At 42.8% G+C, this 16,040-nt stretch overlaps 1 protein-coding gene across 1 annotated transcript in view; it reads right to left on the minus strand.

The window, feature by feature from the left end:
* LOC114909783 (DNA-dependent protein kinase catalytic subunit-like) overlaps positions 1–16,040 on the minus strand; it is a 53,562-nt gene that overhangs the window by 24,288 nt on the left and 13,234 nt on the right. The window contains exons 25-55 of the mRNA XM_029249580.1: positions 15,881–15,988; positions 13,848–14,074; positions 13,372–13,466; positions 13,169–13,268; positions 12,936–13,069; positions 11,932–12,180; positions 11,612–11,838; positions 11,008–11,216; positions 10,709–10,841; positions 10,390–10,545; positions 9,417–9,620; positions 9,100–9,288; positions 8,894–8,998; positions 8,613–8,780; positions 8,367–8,494; positions 7,995–8,202; positions 5,834–6,009; positions 5,388–5,556; positions 5,155–5,220; positions 4,054–4,117; positions 3,815–3,960; positions 3,564–3,701; positions 2,722–2,841; positions 2,219–2,362; positions 1,921–2,072; positions 1,608–1,739; positions 1,372–1,483; positions 804–931; positions 486–635; positions 230–403; positions 43–141 (exon numbers count right to left, since the gene is read on the minus strand). Coding sequence (XP_029105413.1) covers positions 43–141; positions 230–403; positions 486–635; positions 804–931; positions 1,372–1,483; positions 1,608–1,739; positions 1,921–2,072; positions 2,219–2,362; positions 2,722–2,841; positions 3,564–3,701; positions 3,815–3,960; positions 4,054–4,117; positions 5,155–5,220; positions 5,388–5,556; positions 5,834–6,009; positions 7,995–8,202; positions 8,367–8,494; positions 8,613–8,780; positions 8,894–8,998; positions 9,100–9,288; positions 9,417–9,620; positions 10,390–10,545; positions 10,709–10,841; positions 11,008–11,216; positions 11,612–11,838; positions 11,932–12,180; positions 12,936–13,069; positions 13,169–13,268; positions 13,372–13,466; positions 13,848–14,074; positions 15,881–15,988 — 4,610 coding nt within the window. The remainder of the gene's footprint in view (positions 1–42; positions 142–229; positions 404–485; positions 636–803; positions 932–1,371; positions 1,484–1,607; positions 1,740–1,920; positions 2,073–2,218; positions 2,363–2,721; positions 2,842–3,563; positions 3,702–3,814; positions 3,961–4,053; positions 4,118–5,154; positions 5,221–5,387; positions 5,557–5,833; positions 6,010–7,994; positions 8,203–8,366; positions 8,495–8,612; positions 8,781–8,893; positions 8,999–9,099; positions 9,289–9,416; positions 9,621–10,389; positions 10,546–10,708; positions 10,842–11,007; positions 11,217–11,611; positions 11,839–11,931; positions 12,181–12,935; positions 13,070–13,168; positions 13,269–13,371; positions 13,467–13,847; positions 14,075–15,880; positions 15,989–16,040) is intronic.

A 16,040-nucleotide genomic window follows, 5' to 3' on the forward strand; every position in this document is an offset into this window, starting at 1 on the left:
AGCACAAAAATGACCGACATAAATCAACACTTTTGCACTTACTGGAGACCTGGGCTTTCATCCACAAGGCCCTGTACAAGAGTTTCCTTCGATGCGTTGAACACTTCTAGGGAGGTGCAGTCCGACTGGCTCTCTTTGTCACTTAAACATGCATGAAACACATTCCATTAATAACGATAGTGTGGTTCAGGACAGATATGAAAGATTTGAAGCAAAGGTACAAGATCACCTGTAGTTGTCATAGATCCACATGAGAATGTCATACATTCTCTCTCTGCACACAGGGGATGGATGTGTGATGAAGGAAGTTATTGAACCCAACATCTCACGCAGCTCTTCTGGTTTCAGGACTGACAGGATCTTGTGGACAATGTCCAAACAGACTCTTTGTCTTGCCTCATCCCTGTAAGAAGGTGGAGGTGAACAACTTAAAGAACAAAACTAGAATGACAGCTGATGTACATCAAGCTAGCTGTAGGACTAACCTGTGCCCCATCATTTGGAGGAAGTCCTTTCTTTTTAGCTCCAGGTAAACGTGTGGGATCTCGGTGGCCCGGCTAAATACACACTCCAGACAGTGGATCTTTAACACTCCATGCATCTTTGGCAACAGGAAGAACACGTGGTGCACAAACCTGCCAAGGAGCAGCTCAGAGGTTACATAAAAAGCATGGTAACCAGCATTTCTGGATGGTTCTTCTGAGTAAAGACTATGCACACAGCACTTAGAGCATTCCTACGGGTAAGGACTAGAAGACATCCTTCTTCAGAAAAGTATTTAAGATCAAACCATGAAATCTTACCGATCCATGAAAGGAGGGTAGTGTCTGCAGATTTTACTCAAGCAAGATATAAATAGGTCATCCTTGTCATTCTTCTTGAGATCCATTAGCTTACTAGCAGTAAGATCAACCAAGGGCCCAGTGAACTCCTTCAAAACAAATGATTACAGTATTGGTAAGAAACCCACCAAGAAGGGGGGGGAGACTCATGAAGATATTTTTGATCACTGGATGTATAGTGGCCAATACCTGAGAACCTAAAATTTGACTCTTTCAGGATTAGTTCTTATGGCTTTGAGATGTTTCACCTCTGTTAGATTTTATACAATTACTTTATAGTTGTGTCATGGTCCTTAAATACCACCAGTTTCAACACAGGGACTGTAGAAGCGAGTTAAGATACTGCCTGTCAAAATGCCAGCAGATGAAGACATTTCTTTATTTTGGACAAAAGAATGACGTTGGTCAAAAACAAGACACTCCTGAGAACAACTTTTACTCAGCTATAGGACAGATTATTTAAATGATCCTTTATATGACAAAAATAGCCATGATTTTTTTTTTTTTTTTTTTTTAAATGGAGACATACTTTATTCTTTTCAGCTGCATACTGCATCATGCAGCCAATGATCTCTGCAGCTGTAGAGTAGATCTCCTTGAATCTTATGAAAGAAAGGTTGTTGACTAAGGACCTTATGTACCTAAAATTGAATGAAATGAAAACATTCACTTAATGCAAAGCAAACAAGCACAACATTACTAGTTGTAACTATAAAAACAATAATAATAATAATAATTTGTATGTAGAAATGAACCTGTCTTTACCTCTCCTGCTCTATCTCACACATGGCATCATAAGGAGGGAGGTTATTAGCCAAGATGATGCCAAGCAACTGCAGCCCCACTGAGTTGTCTTTGCTGTTGAGGTCTGTTCCCGCAAATTGCTCATACATCAGACTATGCAAACACAGGAAAAAATGGCCTTTTGATTTTGAAGTAAGGTTTCAATTATTCACATGTTAAACCTATTGAATATAGAATTTTACAGATGTTACATTTGTTGAGCTTTGCTTTATTCAGATGTTAAAAGAGTCCAATTTGAGGCAAGGTGTACAACAATAACACTTGTCTATTTGACCTGTAGGGAACCACCAAACAGTCTTTCCAGCACTCCACCACGGTCTTGATGATCTCCAGATTGTGTCTGAAAACTGCTCGTCTTTGATGAGAACAGTTCTTCATGAGGAACTCAAGAAGTCGATTGGCCAAAACTTCATCCTTGGTGTTCCCCTGAAGCAGGAGACATGCAAACATTGGCATCTGCATTATTGTGCGAGACATGAAAAAGAAAAATCGTAAGAGCTGATATACAGTTGTACATTGTCTAAACACTTTGAAGAAAGAAAACGTTTTACACATGGCGAGGTAAAGAAAACCTTGGGTGCGGCCAGGCCTGTCCACGAGAGAACTGTAACGACGACGTCCACGACCATGTAGTGGATCCCCTCTCCGCCATTGTTTCCACACACAATGAGCTGTAAGAGGGGGCCCAGCCAGAATTTGGCATATGGCCGAAACACCTGCAAAACAGAGCTCTTCAAATTAATGTCAAACTGGCATGGAACCCCCGCTATCAGCACCCTTAGCATGTTGTGAAGACTTTTTTCAGGCCACTATTTTTACATTTATTCCATCAGCAAACACTTTTCTCCAAAGTGACATACAGCTCCAAGAACATTTAAACACAAACAAAGCTGGCCACATCATGTAATTAAAAATAAAAACAATGAAAATCATCAAAATGTTGGCACAGACAAAATTGGGGGGGGCAAAAAAAAAAAAAAAAAAACCAAGATTGCGCCCCACCCAAACAATTCCGAGCTGATGGTGGCCTCATCATCCAAACGCCAAAAGAAATTTTGTGTATGAGGGCATTTACCTCTTCTGCATTAATGATGAGCTTTGCAATGAAGAGCCGGATGTTGAGCTGTGTCGATGGATTTGAAAGCTTGCTGTGCAGAAACTTCATCCAAGGAGGCAGATCACTAGGAAAAGAGCCCTGCAAGAAGGGACTGCGTTATGAACGAATCTGGATGACAAGATGCACGCACACAGCCACACACACATCCAATTTCAGTAACTGTTTGCTCTGAGCAGGGAATGACACATATTTGTGGTCAAATTTATTGGCACCCAAGCAATTGTCAATGTCTTATAATTTCTTAACATATAACACGAAAAAAGAAATGTTTTCCCTTCTCATTTTGTTACTTTCACTGACAAAAATGAGATTAATGGAAAAAACATTTTAAAGCTTAACATTTTCACTGTAGAGAAAAAACTAACAAAATTACTGGCACCCAAGAATCAATACTTAGTTTCACAATCGTAAGACTAACCAGCTTCAAGTGTTTCTTCTATCTCTTCACAGTTGCCATTAAAAGTAATGAAATGAGAGATTGACCATTTCCTTTTTTTTTTCCTGTTTTCAGTGTACTGGTTAAAAATTGCGTGGGTGCACAACGTTTAAAGATATGCAATGTAAGTTTCAATGCATTTTTATAGAGCATCATTATGGCCAGTGTGCAACAAAGTACACATAGCATATTATTACAATTAATAAATTGTTATGACATATACCAACATTATTACATTACTACTCTACATAGTAAGGTTAATGATTATACACAGCATAGAACTGGTATTAATATATATTATAAAATACTGCTACCTATATTTGTATACAGTAAGCTTAATGATTGTACACAGCATATTCCACACCTGCTCCACTTTGGGTGTGATGTTATTCCTCTGCATGTGCTTCAGCAGCATTGTCATGCTTGTCATACATTCATGCTGGTTCAGCTCATCCATCTCCAGTTCCACTGTTTCATCATGGGAGACCATCTTTGCCTGCTCCTAATGCTCAGCACAAAAAAGGCCCATTGTATCAGAGCTCTTTCATACAAAAACACATCACCAAGGCTGACAAATCCTACTTGTGGAATCCGTGTGAGAGAATCCATGTGTACCAGGCTCCTGTTGGCTGATGTGTGGTTCACTGCAGCTCGGAAGCTGCTGGAGAAACTCTGGACGCCAGTCGAGAAGTCGAATTGGCTCATTTCCTCACTGAGACTGCTGTCCATGCAGGACTGTGAGGACAGGTACTGAGGTCCTTCTGAAAGGATAGTTAGAAAGGTAATAACCAATGAGTGTGAGTGCATGTGTGCATGCAAAAATGAGTACACACATCTCCAGCACTCAATCATACCTCCATGCTCGCCTGTCATTTCCTTCCGGATGGTTACATATTTCTTCTTCTTTTCTAGAGGAACCTTGAGGAAAAGAGTAAATGTCTTATTTTTCAAAACTCTTCAATACAGTATGTACTTGCAGTATTTTTCACTGCTGTGAGAATTGTTACTAGAACTAGGAAGCTTGAACATACAACACCAGTACGGAAATCACTGCATTGGCTCCCGGTCACACTGAGTCTATTATAAAATCCTATTTTTGACCTATAAGGCAGTACATGGCATTAGTCCAGTTTATCTTTGTGAAATTATTGATTCTTTTATCTCAGGACGATCTCTGTTCATTGGATGCAGGTTACCTTAAAGTACCTGTGATCAATAAGACCTCAGTAGGAGGTCGTGCCTTTAGCTACAGAGCACCTAAACTGTGGAATACTTTGCCAGTTACTATCAAAAATGCCCTGCCTGTTTCTGTCTTCAAATCCACACTTAAGACTTATGTTTACTGAGACATATCACCACAGAACTGAATTCCACTTAGCTGTGTTTATGTTTTTCCCCACCTTTGTATTAAACTGTCTAATTTCTTTAAGGTGTAAGTTACTAAATTTTTTCTTGTTCAGCATTGTTTTCCTACAATAAGAGCTGAGGAAGCTTGCCGGCCGGCCGTTACAGAAGCATCCCATGCTGACTGAAGATGAAGACCAACTGCCATGATGGACAAGACGCACCTTGATGAACTGGGAAATCAAGCTACCGTACAGCAACAATATTATTATTAGTTGTCTTAGAAGTCTTATTTCATCTACAATGCTGGGAGGCAGGGAAGCCACTAGCAGCTAGACCTCCACAGTTTTTTTCTGCTTTGCTTTTCAGTTGAGAGTTTTTCATTCATTTTCTCTGTGGCCTGAAGCCATACTTACAGCTTTAATAACTGCATGGATAATATGTTACACTAGTCTGTAATCAAGTTATTTTTTGTTTCTTTGCCCTTTTGCCTGTGTTCTATAAAAATAAATTGAGCTGAACTGAATATTAGCTGTATTTAGTGTTTGGAGTAGAGGAACTGTAAATGACACCAAAACAAAAAGGAACAAGTTAAAAGAAAAGAACTTTACCTCAACTTCCACTGGAAATCTGTATGTTCGCTGAGTGTCGACAATGTTCTCAAAAATTAACTGATTCTGGAAAAAGGGAGAAGACAATTTACTGATACTGAGGGAGGCAAAATGTCAGCTGTGAATGAGACAAGGAGCCTCCTCTCATTATCCCAGGCTGTCACTGTTCTGTCCATGCTGCCCGCAGTTTGCTCAGGAGATGTGCTAACGTGAAAGGGCAGTGCAGCTCTCACCTTGTCGGGCTTCTCCGTGAACAGGAAGCCCTGGTAGAACTTGGTCTCGTTGAAGCAGCAAGCAACAACAGCGATGGCGCAGTTGTATGCAGCACAGTGGAGCCTCCTCCTTTTCTCCAGGAGCTGCGTCTCACCCACCATGTTTTCTGTGAAGGCCTCAAAGCAGCACCTTCACAAAGGAGTCAATCTATTATGATCTACTGTTAATAAAACAACCACACATAGCCATAAACATGTCATCAGAATCATTTTATGCTGATTCTGGTTTGCTGTCACAAGCAAAGTACATTTTTAACAGAAACAACGAATAAAACTCTGTTCCATACAACTGATACCTTCAAAATGAAGGTTACAGACTTCAAAATATTGGGTAAGCCTGAGATTTTTCAAGATGAAAATACCAAAGGAACAGCTCTTTCCTTCCTCAACCAGCACACATTACATACTTGAGCATGATCTTTGATAACTCGTTGCCCTCGGAACGACCTCCACTGAAGGCCTCGTTGATTTTCGACGCCTTGGAATAAACCTCATCTTTGGGGAGGCGCGAGTAGAGGACCTCCATCACCTTGTAACAGCCGTCCTTCTTCATCACCTGGCTCTCGAACAGTGTCTCGTTGGACTGAAAAACAGCCAATTATAGATCCAAGTGCTGCTGTACTTAATATGGCTGATGGAACCAGTTTATAGCGGTGTCACCGATCACTTATGAGCCGAGCGTGAGCAAGCAACACTCCTATTCAACGGCATATTCGGCTCTTGACAAAGACCCCACCACGTTCAAAAGTAAATATGTTGGATTTTCAAGTAATGTCTTTACAACTCCCCATAAGGTGCACACAGACAGAACTGTAGTTAAAATATGCAGATACGGTACACATGAAAGTAGATGACTCAGGGTGCTAAGGTTTGTACTTGTTTGCTCTTTTATTTGTGTTTCACAGGAACAAACCACTAGTTTGTTGTGCAAAATACACACAACCCTACAGAGCACCTGAGGTGTAACAGGAACATACTGGTGGTGAGCAACCAAATACGGCAGATACACATACAAGGTAACCGGCCCCAGTACCTCATCACCATTAACACAACATACCTAATACACTCTGCACGGCATGGAAAGGGATCGCGGGAAGGGTCCTATCACCACAATGTTCAATTAAAGGTGATGCGGAAAGCTACAAGCATTTTTGTATTCTGGGTTTTTTAAATCTTTCGAGTCACATTTATAATAGCATCATCATCGGAGCCACCTACAATGTTCTCCCTACTCCACAGAATCTTAATCGCTGGGTAGGTACGGAGCCGACTTGCAGCTTGTGTGGTGGTATAGCCTCTTTGAGGCATATTTTGTCCGCATGTAAGGTTAGTTTATCTCAGGGAAGATATACTTGGAGGCATAATGAAGTGCTAAAATCCTTGGCATGCTTGTTGGAGAACAAGTGGGTTGAAGTCAATTCACTCCCGCGCTGCAGGAGAAATAAGGTAATTTCTTTTGTGCGGGAGGAGGAGAGCGTTGCATGCCACGCGCGTGGACGCGGCGGTACGTGTTTTAAGTGGGGTGAAGTGCGAGACTGGAAGTTGGTAGCGGACGTGGGAAAACAGCTGCAGATGCCACAGTGCATTGCGGTCACGGCATTAAGACCCGATATTGTGCTGTACTCCGAGGGCGCACGGATAGTGTACTTCATTGAATTAACAATACCCTTCGAAAACTCATTGGAAGATGCCTTTGAGAGGAAGAAACTAAAGTACACTGAGTTGGCTGGTGAGGTGAGGGAGCGAGGCTGGCAGTGCGTTATTAGACCGGTGGAGATCGGTACTAGAGGGTTTGTTGCAAAATCAACCACGTCGCTGCTGTTGGAGTTTGGTTTTAGGGGTCAGTCGTTAAGAGCAGCCATTAAAGGCTTGTCAGAGGTAGCAGAAAGATCCAGTCAGTGGTTGTGGATGAGGAGGCATCAGGGTGTTTGGGGGAAGCACACTTGAGTGGGGAGTACTTGCCTATGTGAACATCAATGGTTTGAGTTTTGTTGTCACCTCCATATGCTGATGTGGTGTGTTGGTTGGTTTGTTGGTGGTCGATGTATGGCTGGGGTGGGAGGTCTTTTGGTGGGTGGAGTCGCTGGGATGGCACTGTGGGCATGAAGGGGGGTGGGTCTGGGAAGCCAGATCTCACCGTTGAGCCTTCTGGAGGTGTCGTGGGCTCAATTCAATGAAACATCAATGAAGGAAGGTGTCCACTTGACAACCCCAACGAAGTGCTCGCGGTGGCTCCCAGCGAAGAGGATGGTGATTTTTTTTTTTTTTTTTTTTTTTTTAAAGTGGAGGGAACTGTTTGGTGGGGGGGGTGAGGGGTATGTGGGGTTTTGGGAGGGATGGAATACTGGTGGCATGGCTGGTTTGTGTCCAGCCCCCCTTGATTTTCGCACGAGGGGTTGAACATCTTTCCCTGTGTATTATTGCATGTAGCAGCAACATTACATTTCTCCACATTAAAACACAGAGAGAGACAAGTGATGTCTCTCCAACCATATGATTCATTCTGACCCAACACGCAGTCAGTGTATCGGAATTAATCACGAGAGGAAGCCTCTGTGCGCCGGGTACCTTGGTGAAGCGACTTTGCAAGGCGGCCACGATGTCAGTGACGGTGGCTGCAAAGAAGCACCGCAGGGCGTCGGGGCTGCAGTGCAGCAGGAGCGGCAGTAGAACGCGCTCCAGAGTGGCCTGGTTTACGGCAGAGAAACGCTGCTCCCCCACCTGAAGCCCCTGGAACACGGAAGTGAGCAGCTGCACCTGCCTATCGCAATGTGGTCTGAGTGCCAGAGAGTGGGACACACAAACACCAGACAGTCAGGACAACACTAAGAGGAAGACTCATCATTAGGGCTTTTTACCACTAAAAATGTGAACTGGGAAAAGTCGACTCCTCTCCATCCCAACTGTGACATGAGACCATCTGAGCTCTCTCAACCTCACCTGCTGGCAATCCTTTTGAAACACATCTGAAACTGTTCCTCCATGATGTGCTTCTGGTCACGGCAAAGAACTTCAGCCATCAGGACTAGCAGCATCGGACTCTGGGAAAGCTCCAGGGCGTCCAAAAACTGAACACAGCAGAATGCAAATGACACTGGAAATAAGGCTTATAAATACTATGCAACAAAATATTTCATGTGAAAACTAAAGCTGATTGGCAAACAAGCAGTTACACAGGTTATGGACCTTCTTAACACAATCAAGGTAATTGTTGCAGTCCAGGGAGCCCTTGGTGAACTCATGCGACTGCATGGGGAAATGGGACGCAACCAGCAGCTCCAAGGCACCCTGTAGCTTTGCTAGCGGTGCCTCCGGAAGGGTGGTGAAGAACGGCAGCATTGTCAGAGCATGACTCTAAGGACACAAGAGCATTGCGCAAGAGTGAATTTATGTCCACTAACCAAAGCTCACGAGACTTGACCTTTATGGTCAAGGGAAAGGGCATAGGGAAATATTGAAACGCTCACCTTGACACTGAGTGGCAGCACAGTGTCCATAAGAATGGACGTGTAAGTGCTGAATACCTCCTCAAATGCTTTGTGTCCAGTGTGGAAACAGACCGAAGCATCAATCTGTGGGGAGAAGCCCATATTGAGAACGTAACTGTCTTTGGCCACAGAAACTGCAGAACCAAGAGCCAACGTGTGCTTTCAAAGAGCCTGTGTGCTGCTACCTGAAGCACTTTGGACAGCAGGGTCAGCGTCGCCATCTTGTTCTCCGTGCAAGCCGTGTCTTGGGCCCACCACGGATTCAGGGAGCTCCAATGCCCCAGAAGCTTCTCCACCAACTTGCTGCCCTGGCTCTTGCGCAGAATTCGCTCACGGAAACAGTGATCCAGCATCGCGTTGAGCAAGGAGCTCACCTGCCCCAGAGCACCATGATGAAGTCGCACATTAGCTTCAGTAACAAACTGGTGGTAATACTGAGTGGCTTCCACATCTCGCCTAGCTTTCAAGCACCATGCTGGCAGGAATTAAGAGGACATCTCACCATGCTGGTATTACTGATGGCGCACGCCATGAGGACGGGCACTGTGGAATCTGCATTTTTGAGCAGTTCGGAGCTGATGGTTGTCTCAAAGAGAGTGTAGAACAACTCCCCATGTGAGAAGGTAGTACAGCTCTGGTTCGAGGTGCCCAGTTGCAGCTCGGGCATCTTCATGTTCTTTAGCAATAGCTCCATCATTAGCTCAGTCTGTAGAACACAGAAACAGTTACCTGGTGGAACATCTTTTTTGTTACAAGTCCCCAAAACTTACTCGCAAATCTTAATCATACACATAACGTGGAAACCAAGAGATATATGGTGCGACATTTTTACTATAGATGAACATCTAAACCTTTTAGTATTTCAGAATGAAAATCAAGACATATGGGGACCTACCTAATTAATGCACAAAGAACTCATTAAGCAAGGTATTTCAGGAAAAAAAAATGTGCAGAAACAATATTTCTACGTAAACTCAATTATAGTGTTTCTTCCTATTTATTCAGGCAGGTTGTGTAAAAACCTGTTCAAACACAGAATAAATTGAAACACAGTACAGAAGCATTTATTCTTTTTATTCGTTTCAATTTAAATTCAAACTCAAATTCCTGGAGGAAAAAAATGGTTTTTCCTGGTGTTACATTTACTGCCAGGCTGATTCATCACATAAAAACGTGCAATGTCTGCCAACTTGTAACATAACACCCATACTCAGGAACTTGAGGAGTGTGATAAGAAGGGCGTTAAGACTTTATTATTGTAATATTTTGAAGGTCTTGATGTAATGTCCGGTTATTGGATTGTTTTTTTTTTTTTTCTCTATTCCCCCTGGCTAAGTTGATTGTTCTGAGTTAACGATCTTGTCATGTGTGTGATTTGTTAAAAAAAAAAAAAAAAAAAAAAAAAAAAAATATTGTTCAAAAATCCATAACTCTGAGAAGGACCCATCCTACCATACATACTGGGAGGGTCTCACCTGTCCTCCTGTAGACAAGGCCAGCTGGAGGAGTCCATCTGCCAGCTTGAGACTGCGCATGTCCATGGAGGGCAGACACACACTGCCTTCTCTAGGGGCAACACCCTTATAGACAGCCAAGAGAAGCTTGCGTCCCAGGGATGTGTCCAAGTCAGCCTGTTTTTACAAGGGTCACAAAAAGTGCAGTAATTACTGCACTAAATTAATAATAAATCCACCATGGTCACTAGTGCAGCCACCATTAGTGACCATGATTATTGATCACACCACCCTGTATCTTTACTTCAACAAAAAGAAGAGACTGAAAAGAGCTGGGTACCTGGCTGTTGAAAGTAAAAACAAGGAGTCCTGCTTTACACAACTGCTTACAGGCAGAGAGCAGCTGGTCCAGTTCAGTATGACTTCCGCTCACCTCTGGGTCAAAGAGGTCAACAGCACATAGCCGCTCGACACTGAGGAAGCCACACACAGAAGAAAGCTGAGAAAATATGAAACTGAGCAGGGAAGGATGTCAGGTGTTCACTGCAAATTTTTACAGTAGTCTACACATTCAGAAAGATGGCAGTAAACATGGGTCAGATTAGGTAAACTGGGTAAAATTCTAAACATCTGAGCAACCTTTGGGGAGAAATCTTCTTCCTGATGCTGCATTCAAAGCGGTGTTTGTATGGCGACATCACCAGGGCCTTCATGAGCCGGACACAAACGTCTGGCAGGTTGGTCATCACCTCCACGTCGGCCACGTTGAACCCAATGGTCGCCGGCTCACAAACCACCATGGTCACAAGGTCAATGAAAGAGTCACTGAAGATGTCCTTTTCAAGGAGCTTTTTTTAAAGAAAAGAAAAGGAAAAAAGAAAAAAAAAAAAAAAGACATGTTTCATGGTTATTTTGAGCAGCAGGAAGAGGGGGTCATACTTATACACACAAAGTCAGAGCAGAATCCACTTCAATTTACCAACTCCGGAAACAATTTAACAATGCATGCGTTTAACCACTTTACATACGAAATTGCTAATAATTGTGTGCATATTATGCATTATACACATATCTCACTGCCTGAACTACATCTTTATTCCCATTTTCTCATTAGGACTTTCACTGATCTCATTTCCGTTGTAAATGGAACATTTAACTATGGTAAACGTAAACAATGGTAGTGTACCATGCTACCGCTTTACGAAGTTAGCTGGAATGGCTTCATGTTCAAACACTCTGATACCTTCCACAAGTCCTGATGGCACTTCTCCAGCACAATGGTGACAAACTCGATGAGACGCACCACGATGGTGCCCTTGAGATAGTTGTAATCTTCCCTTTCTTTGGGACTGAATGTGGAAATGATCTGCCCACGAAGCAAATTGCGCTCCACGGCAGCAATGTCCAACGAGGCCAGTTCTGTTATGAAGAACTGAAGAGCTTTCAGGAAGACTGACCTTTCTTTGGAGTCTGAAGGAGGACAAGCAGGAAGAAACAGGTTCCAAATGAAGTCTCTCTCTCAACATTTCACAAAGCAGTTCCACGTGGCTAAGCAGTGCTCACCCAGAATCATATGAGGCTTAAGAAAGTGCAGCCCGATGAAGGTACTATAGCAGTCCAGAGCAGCGAGCAGCATGTCCATCCACTGCAGGGTGGCCCGCAGGCTGAAGGGCCCTCGCACATGGAGGGTGCTGCAAGAGAGGAGTCCCGAGGAGCCCTTGGCATGGCCGCCGCCCTCGAAGCAGCTGATCAGGAAGCCGACACCCTTCTCCAAGAGCAGATCCGCAAGCCAAAGAGCTGGGTTTCGGTTACCTGGGACAAGGAACAATGACAGCAGAGTCACCTTCCGCACAATGCAAGACAGTCACCCTTTGTATCCTCGAAATGCTGTGATAAGCAGATGCCAGTCAGATCTTCACTGGCTGAGCGACAAAAGACATCCAGTTAATAGACTGCGACAGTTTGGACGTTCGGCAACATCCAGCCTTTCCACTTATTTGGCATCATATCCATTTGAAGCAGTGCTAGACATGAAAACAGTGCAGAGGTATGAGAAAAATACACTAATCTACTTTAATGTAGGGGAAAATACCACCAACTCATGGTACTTGGTACATTTTAACATTAAATAAAATGGGGATATTCTCATTTTTTTTAAATATACCAACTAGTATTAAAAAACAGGCATGTGGACTTACAAAAATGTGAGTTTTGGGAATGCTTGTGTTCAGATTTCTCATGTTTTCGTGCAGCCAGAAGCCTTTACTATCTAAGCCTTTACCATTTAAATAATACTGAACACTCAGTTCATCTTAAGCAGTTAAACTAGTATTTACTGTCCCAGTTTCCCTTTTTGAAATTCTGCTGCTTAGTAAAGTGGGTAAAGGGTTGAGTTATTTTTTCAAATTACATAGTTACTTAATTTGTATTTAGAGTTAGGCTTAAAAAAAGACTTTAGATGAAAGAGAAGAACGTCACTCAATAAGCAAGCAAACAAAAAAAATGGAAAACAAACAGTAATCAAAACAATTCTCCTGTGCTCTGCTGTAAACAGTGAAATTAGTCACCTGGTAATAAGGGCACAAATTCATAAAACAACTCCATGCATTTGTGTCTGCATTCAGTCTGAGGGCGTCCACATTGGATCAGTAGCCACATGACAACGTCCAACAGGGAAAGGTGTTGCTCTGGAGAGAAACCCCTGAGGGAAGTAGAAAAACAACCTTTTATCACTTACACAAACAGGTGCATACCCTCAAGTACATAAAAAAAAAAAAAATTGTTTCACATTAATATCAACCTTGGAATGCGTCTTCTGAGGGGCTGACTGAGGGTTGCCGCCATGTGTTTGATGATCTTCTTCAAGTGGTCAATGGCATCACCACATTGCTGCAAAGTTCCTGAAATGTGGAGGATACAGCACAACCAACTTTTTTTAAAAAAAAAAAAAAATCAGTAGAACATTTAAAAAAATTTAACACACAACCTACAGCAGTAGTTTACCTAAAGCCTTTTCATCCAAATGAGCCAGAGACAAGCTTTCTACAAATATGACCAGCACTTCAAACACATACTGCTCCACAAGTGACTTCTCTTCCCTGCAAAGACAAACACACTCAAAAACACAACACAAATCTTTCAGTAACGACTCAGCATTTCCCTTTTTTGTCTTTGTTACAACAATGTTTTTGTACTCTCTCTCCTAGCCCTTTCTTCAGTGCTCTCTATCACTGTAAGAAGAGCACCCTACAAAAATAAATTGAATTTTCTAATTAAAAAAAGTATTTTGTACATAATAACCCTGGTCAGTCATGTCATTAATATAAATGATACATTTACAACATGCAACCTTTACACATATGACAAAGAAAAACTGCAGTTATAATTACTCCAGTAAATATTACATTTGAATGTTAATTATTCCATCAAGCACTGGGTGGTTAAGAACACAGGTGATCACCATCGGAAACATGCATTACCGAAACTGCCTGTAGAAGCTGTTGAAGGCCAAGGCCGCGCCCAACCTCTTGAAGACACTGGGATGCAGGGCCAGGCTGTAGATACGTTTGAAGATGGACTTGATGTTAACATTACTTTTCTCCTGTTGCTTGGACGTGCTTTGTTTGAGGGACCACTTGAAGAACTCATGGATGCACCTCCCAGAGAAGTCACGAAGAGTGCTGTCGATGGGGTCCACCAGCCCGTCCTGGGAGCAAAGACCGAGTGTTGGCAATAATGGGAATAACAACTCTGCTAACAAGGAAGCGTGTCATCCAAAGTACATGGACACAATGCACAACAACACTGAGGACTTGCTGTCCCCTACCTTCTAATATTTGCTTTATTGCGTTACATCTCTGGAATTCATTCAGAGAGCCAGTAAAAGATGGTGTAACTGTTCAGAACAGTTGAGGTCGTCTAGTAAGCAGGTTGAGAAGGTTAAAATTAAATTACCTCTAAAGCGCTGTATATGGATACATGACAAAATACATAACCAAGCAAGCAAACAAATCCCTTACTAAAGAAACAGCTGTGTATTTTAAACCCATTGTGTTACCCTTATTTTTACACGATCACAGAAAACACAATGTAAAAATGTATCTTTTCAGCAAACGCTCATGTTCATCCAATACTCGCACGATCAGTACTGGCGCCCCCCAGGGATGCGTGCTCTCCCCACTGCTCTTCTCCCTGTACACCAACGACTGCACCGCAAAAGACCCCTCTGTCAAGCTCCTGAAGTTCGCAGACGACACCACACTCATCGGCCTCATCCGGGATGGTGACGAGTCTGCTTACAGACAGGAGGTCCAAGAGCTGGCTGTCTGGTGCGGTCATAACAACCTGGAGCTGAACATGCTCAAAACAGTGCAGATGATTCTGGACTTCAGGAGAAACACCTCAGCATTATCCCCACTCACCATCATGAACAGCACTGTGGCAACAGTGGAGTCATTCAGGTTCCTGGGCACTACCATCTCACAGGACCTGAAGTGGGAGTTCCACATAGACCCCATTGTGAAGAAGGCCCAGCAGAGGTTGTACTTCCTTCGCCAGCTGAGGAAGTTCAACCTGCCACAGGAGCTACTGATGCAATTCTACTCTGCAGTCATCGAGTCCGTCCTCTGCACCTCTATAACTGTTTGGTTCGGCTCAGCTACGAAATCAGACATCAGAAGATTACAGTGGATAGTCCAGGCGGCTGAAGGAATCGTCGGCACACCCCCCCTCAGCTCTCCAAAAACTGTACTCGTCCAGAGTCAGTAAAAGGGCTAGCAAAATCATTCTAGACCCCTCACATCCAGGCCACTTCCTCTTCGAACCTTTGCCATCTGGCCGGCGCTACAAAGCACCGAGCACCAGGTCAGCCAGGCACAAGAAAAAAAGTTTCTTTCCTCAGGCCATCTACCTCATGAACAGCTCTAAACTCCCCCTAGAGAGTAAGTAAACCAGTGCAATACACAATGCTATTTATAATTATATCTATTTATCACATCATATCTCTTACTCACATTCCCTTGCATTTGTATAGAACATACCTGTACATACATCTAATGACTGTTTTTTTGTATATTGGGTACTTTATATTTTTTCTATATTTTTTATCGTTTATTCACATATTCTATCTTCTCATCTGTGTCTTGTCACTGTCATTCTGTCTGTGCTTTGGAAGTTTTTGTCACCAAGACAAATTCCTTGTGTGTGTGAACATACTTTGCAATAAAGCTCGTTCTGATTTCTATAGCACCTAGCTGTCTCTTGCAGGAGGCACTAGGTGGCACTATAGTCAGAGGCGTCACCTGGCAATCAGAAGACCCTGGATTCAACACCCCTTGACCCACTGGATCAACCTTGATCAAAGTATTTACCCTGACTTGATACTGAAAATTACCCAGCAATATAAATTAGTAGAAGCAGCTTAACATTTCAGGTCACTCTGGTAAAAATAAGTAGTAAAAAAAAAAAAAAAAAAAAAAGAAACGGCTATTAACTACTCACTATGATAACTTACCAGAATGGCCTCTACAACAGCAACTGTGTCCTGACTCTCAAATTTCTTGTTGCTGGTGAACCAGTGAATGAGCTGCATGATCAATGGCTCAAACAGCTGCCTTGTCACCTAAACAAAGAATGTATCATTATCTACAAAAAAGATATTTTGGCAGTATATT

Source organism: Scleropages formosus, unplaced genomic scaffold (assembly GCF_900964775.1).
Source record: "Scleropages formosus unplaced genomic scaffold, fSclFor1.1, whole genome shotgun sequence".
In the NCBI taxonomy this organism is placed as follows: domain Eukaryota; kingdom Metazoa; phylum Chordata; class Actinopteri; order Osteoglossiformes; family Osteoglossidae; genus Scleropages; species Scleropages formosus.